The 6,000-nt window shown below is 33.6% G+C and overlaps 1 protein-coding gene across 1 annotated transcript in view; it reads left to right on the top strand.

Moving 5' to 3' along the window:
- RSRC1 (arginine and serine rich coiled-coil 1) overlaps positions 1-6,000 on the top strand; it is a 398,032-nt gene that overhangs the window by 320,419 nt on the left and 71,613 nt on the right. Inside the window, exon 8 of the mRNA XM_077864534.1 lies at positions 337-405. Coding sequence (XP_077720660.1) covers positions 337-405 — 69 coding nt within the window. The remainder of the gene's footprint in view (positions 1-336; positions 406-6,000) is intronic.

Raw genomic sequence — 6,000 nt, 5'->3', positions numbered from 1 at the left:
TTGTAGCTTAAGAACTTTCCTCCAAAGTTTAAAATAGATGACTTTTAATGACCAACAGGTATTCCCAATTCATATACCATCATTTAAACTTTATGTTGCTTAAATTAATTTTCTTTTTTTGTACAGAGATTATCTTGAACTAAGCTTTAAAGATTCTAAATAAACATTTTAAAGATTCTGAATATATGTAAAAGATATATTAAACATTTTCAGCCATTTTGGTTTCTTGTTTTATGTCACAAGAAATATGCAATGGATTTCTTTTCCCTTTCCCCAATATTTTCAATGTTTTATGATACAGACAAAATAACAGAAATTCCATTGTTTTTGTTTCAGCAAAAGCTGATGAAGCATTGAAAGCAAAAGAAAGAAATGAAGAAGAAGCAAAGAGAAGAAAGGAGGAAGGTAAAGTCATGTGTTCCTTTTGCTTCAAAGCAGTCATTCTGTTGGGGAATCACTATTTGGTGTGATTGTCTTCATTCCCTGGGAAAACCATAGATTATAATCAAATGTCTTGGGGGATACCTCATGCTACTTCATGAACCTAAACTCTGACATAATATCATGCTGTATTCAGTGTCTTGGATGCTAAGTAATGTTTGCTAGCATAAGATTAGTTTATAAGCATCCTAGTATGTATTTTGGGGAAAAATTATGAAGTAGATCTGGTGCTGGTTTGTTTCCTTCTGACTTTTAACTCTAAGTTAACAAATTATCAAAATCAGTTATAGAAATGGATTGAATTTATGTGTACATTTTGAAACGTTTTAACAATAAGGAAGAAAAGTTCCCTTCTCAACAATATTTTAAAAAGCTGTTAAAAGGTAGCAATAAAATATGAAGTGTCAGAAATTACCATAATTCAAATTAAGAAATTCATGTCAGAATTTCTATAGGTTAAATATTTTCTGTTGAAAACATTGAAGCCACCACCCAAAAATATTACACAAAAAAAACTAATACATTTTTATCTCCCCTAACAAATTTTTATTTCCCCTTTAGTTGCTATGATTCATGTGAGTGAATATTTTACATTTTTCGTCACAGAGGCTTTAGCTATACTGTCATAAATACAGTGCTTAAAGCAAGATCCAGGCAAGTCTTTCTCAGTGAGTTAAGTTGATGATCCACGTGGACTGGCAATCATGTCACTTCACTGGCTAATTAGCAGAGTAACTATTTCCTCTGTGAGCTTTCAAGAAATTAAAGCCTGATATGTTCCAGATATTGGCTTTGAGTGCTCTTGTCTAAATCTGAAACTTGTAATTTTTATCTTAGTACATATCTTTTACTGGAACAACCAGAAAAAAAAAAATTTTAATGCCCTCCCAACTTAACAGTGGAGGCTGGGATCCTATCAAACCTTAAAATGTTTGTGTTTTGGAATGCCTAAAAGCAGTATTCTGTTAGAGCCAAGGCCCCAAAGTAAAAACCAACAACTAGGTAAAAACCAACAACAAAAACTAGGTTCAGGTGACAGAGCCCTACAAATAAGTAGATTCAAATTAAATGTGGACTGATTTATACGAATGGATCGTTTTCGTACCGTTTGACCCCTGTAAGTCCCGACGTTATGCTTTTGTCTTAGATCAACTAATTTTATGCCATAGTGAGAAAACAAGTGAATTCCTATGGCAAGAATTCTCTTCTTTGACTTTCTGAAGTGCACATTTTGGCATTGTTAGTAGAAACGATCTATCTGATTTCAATGATGTTTATCGTCCCCCATAGAAAAAATAGATATAATACTAGATGCAAAGTAGCCTAAGCAAATTATAATATTTAGTACTTCTATGTTATGTGGTATTCTGATCAATGTAACTAATTAATAACATAATAGTCCTTATAAAACATTGTGGTACTGTAAATTACAAGTGTGGTACTTATTACCAACCAACAGAGTGAATATATGTTCTAATAGTTATTAGTCTAATCTCATTAATTCAAATCTTAATTGGAGTCATGAGCAGTTAAAAAAGTATGGCGCTGATGTGGTAACCACAGATATTGAAATTGCTAGGTGATTTATTATTATGAAAAACAGATAATATGAATGCTTGTGCTAGTGAAACAAGCATTTTAAATACTTTGGAACCCTTCATTTACATAGCAATAATTGATATTTATAATAGTCTCTCTTTTTTTTCACTAAATCACCTCTACACATATTTTTAAAGATATTTTACTAAGAATTTCTTAAGTAACTACAGATACTGGAACATTCTATTACAATTCCTTTGAAAGTATTTCTTTCCTTTAGACATTCAGGAAGTCAAACTGACCTTGCACTTAGTCTGTGATATACAGTAACCTTTTTCATTTCAGTACCTGAGAAGTGTTTGAAAAGGACATCCCTCTAATTATAGCTGTTTTAATTAGCATCTTTATAAGTCTGTCATCCTGGCAAAGGTATAAACTCTAGGATTATGGAGGATTTAGTATCCAGAATGCCTAGCACATAAAAAATACTGTTTCTTAATTATGGAATGAATGAATGAATGAATGAATGAATGACCAGTTTACCCTTTGTTCTTTCAAATCCATGCTTAAATGACTTATCTTAACCTTGTAATTGATTTTAAATAACCTCACTGAAAGTATACCCCAACTTTGTTATGTCTCTTTTCTAAGATAAGACCTCATCCATTAGGCTATTTCTCTAAAGAATCGCAGCAATTCAAAAAGAAAACAAGGAGCTTCAAAATTCTATCAATATTTGCTAATGGATTTATCAAGTCCTTACCTAAGCTCATTGAATATTATGTGCATACAAAAGTCATAGGAATATTAACACAAATGGTGAAGAAAAATTCTACTGAAAAAGAACCTATGTGACACTGATTTCATTCTTTGTTCTTGTTTGCTTCCAAAATTGTTTTCTTATGTGTTATCTAGATACTTGAGTGCAATCAAATTAACCCTTCTTGAACATGATTAATGTATAAGCTGCATTTATTTTATTTCATATAATTAGCTACAAACTGAAACCTGAGCTACATCTGTATGTGTATATATTTCTGCGTCTGAAAGAGTAATAATCCTATATTTCCAATCTATAAGCCACTAGTAATTCATTCTATCACATCATTTATACAATTCATCTCTTAATTTCTCAGCATGCTGATATGCAGCACAGGATTGAAAGCATTGTTAAAATGTAGATAAATGTTATCTGCCCAGCTCCTTTTAGCCATTCTCTGTTACCTCAAAAAAGCTCTTGTATTAGCATAGCAAGATCTGTGCCTTGCAAATACATTCTGACTACTACGCAGTCCTTTCCTTTGAGTCTTCTTAAATCAGTATCATAACTATGTTTGCAAGTATCATAGCCAATAAAGTCAGGCTACTCACCAAAACTTGTCCAGGGTAACTACTTTGCCTTCTACCCTTTAAACAGTGGGAGCCCGGAGTGGTCTTCATGGTCTTTACACAGCTCTGTTGAGTTTCCACTCATTGACTATTACTAGTACGTTGGTATGGATCTTCTTTCTTGAACCATTTACTCTCTAACTTTCCATTTAAATTAAATTATATAAAAGTTACATTCTTTAGTAAAAGTCAGCTGAATATTTAAAGTTTAGGTTTATAGTGTCCTTCTTAAAAAATAAGTACTTTTTCCTGGATTATATCTTAGGAAAAATGAGTAACATTAAATCTTTCAGTTCTGCTTTCTTCCTTATTCTTTGATATAATAAATGCTTGACTTCAGCTTCTCTTTTTCTTTGTATGTGTTTGAAAATGTTCTGACTATATGTAATTACAAGTCATTTCAACTTTTATCTTTGGTAGGTTTTTTGTATAATTGCATGCTTTAGCAAAACTTCTTAGGTTTTCTTTATTTTATTTTTATATTTAATATAGTATTTATTTTAGGGTTTTAGTTATGTTTTAAATCCATTTATAAAGGGACACCTGGGTGGCTCAGTGGTTGAGCACCTGCCCCTGGCTCAGGGTGTGATCCTGGAGACCCAGGATCGAGTCCCACATTGGGCTCCCTGTGTGGAGCCTGCTTCTCCCTCTGCCTGTGTCTCTGCCTCTCTCTCTCTCTCTCTCTCTCTCTCTGTGTGTCTCTCATGAATAAATAAATAAAATCTTTAATAAAAATAAATAAATCTATTTATAAGATAAAAGTCTTCTGTTGTATTTTGACTTCTCTCTAATATGAATTTCTTATTTGTGCCATAGGTATAGCAGCTTTTGAATTCCTTTTCCCCTTGTGTTTATTCAGAGCAGCTCTACCCATCTGTTAGTTTTCTACTTCAAATATTTTTTTCCAAAAATGTTAGGGAACCCAGTGTAAATTATTTATGGAAATGGTGGACAATGACAATATGAACACAATATGAATATCTGCCGTACGTAATTGACAAAAAGTAAAACCAATTAGCCTAATTTCATTTTTTTTGGTCTTGTTGTCAATCCTTTGGCAAAGGTGGGGATAAAAAGTGCAAGTAGCTGAAAGGAAGAAGGGATCACGGGCAATGTTCTAAGTATTTCACATATTTTAACCTCTTAATCCTCATTAATTCTTTGACGTGTGTGCTGTTATTATCCCCATATTGTCGGGAGGATAGGAAAATAGGGCACAGAGAGTTGCTCTGTGGCTGGTGAGTAATAAAGCCAGTACACAGACCCGGGCAGTATGACTGCAATACACATTCCCCTTCTTTAAACATAAATCATAGCCTTTATGATCAAATATAATATGATTTAATTCCCTCTTCTTCTATCCTCTGCCCTCTTCTCTGAATCTTGCCCATAAGCATTTCTTTACTGTATTTTTTTGTGTCGTTAGATAGATGTGGACCCATATTAGGTTTCCTCACTGGTTTCTGGGACACCCAACAGGCAAGATACTCTAGTCAGAAGGACATTTTGTGTAGGTGTCCATGTCCTTTTCCTAATAATTTCTCTGCTTTCCTCCCTAGTGAATGGCTGGTTTATGTAAGACACCCACTTGTCAAGTTCACACCACCTTCAGAACCTGGACCAGAGCCAGACCTAAGCATGTCATATCTCAGGCACCTTTCTCAGAGGTCCTGGCTCTCCCAGTGTTTTAAGGTCCCTAGCATAAAGCACACTTAATACCAGGTCTTACTGCACTCAGGGAGGGAGCTGTTGTAATCCCTTTTTTCTTTCCCCTGCGGTTCCTTACCTAAGACCAGAGAAGAAGAGGAGTGTTGGGGACTCTGAGACATCCCTTATTCCTTCTTTGTAAGAAGAGATCCTTTATAAGAACGTTGGAGTGAAGTTAGAAGGGTAAAGTGCAGGTGCAGGAGTATCATTTGGGAGTCACTGTTTATTCTGGTGGCATGTTGATGTAAATAGGTAAGATGGAAATAAGGATTGTCCTTTTTTAAAAGCCTTCATCCTTAATTGGCTACCTGTTATAATATGCAGTATTTTTTTTTCCTTCATAGATTTAAACATTTGAAAGCATTCCCCACTCTTATCTCACTTTATTAGGTGGTTTTAAAATATCCTTTTTAAGGAAATTTGTGTTCTCATGTATCAGATTTAACAGTTCCACATCTTTCATAATGTAGTGTTTTGTAAAATATCTGTATAGTCTTTTAACACATTAGCTCTAATGTTAGAAAGCTGTTTTGTTTAAAAAGAAAATTAATCTGCTTAGGTTGAATGCATTGCTTTATTCCATATTTTTTCTTCAAGTTTTTTATTTAGTCAAAAATCACTCAAGAACAAATATCTAGTTATTTAGCCTAGCCATCTGTCCTATTTCCCTCAGCTGTGATTTGTCCTTTATAGTCCCCTTGATTCCGTGTCTGCAAGATCTTGATTTTAAACATTTTTAACCTTTCTTTTGTATGTTATCTGTCATATTACAGAACATCAGCTATTTTTTCCTCAGTTTTAATTCTGCCAATAAATGTGTGCTAATTCATTTTTAACTAACTTTTTAACAAAGAAAAGGATGCTTCATTTCCCGATAGCTCACTAATCATGTTTTTTGCTTCAGATGCTTTCAGCTGTGCTCTA

This window comes from Canis aureus, chromosome 22 (genome assembly GCF_053574225.1).
Source record: "Canis aureus isolate CA01 chromosome 22, VMU_Caureus_v.1.0, whole genome shotgun sequence".
Classification (NCBI taxonomy): Eukaryota; Metazoa; Chordata; class Mammalia; order Carnivora; family Canidae; genus Canis; species Canis aureus.
The sequence above is the reverse complement of the archived record's forward strand: the minus strand, read 5'-3'. Positions and strand labels throughout refer to the sequence as shown.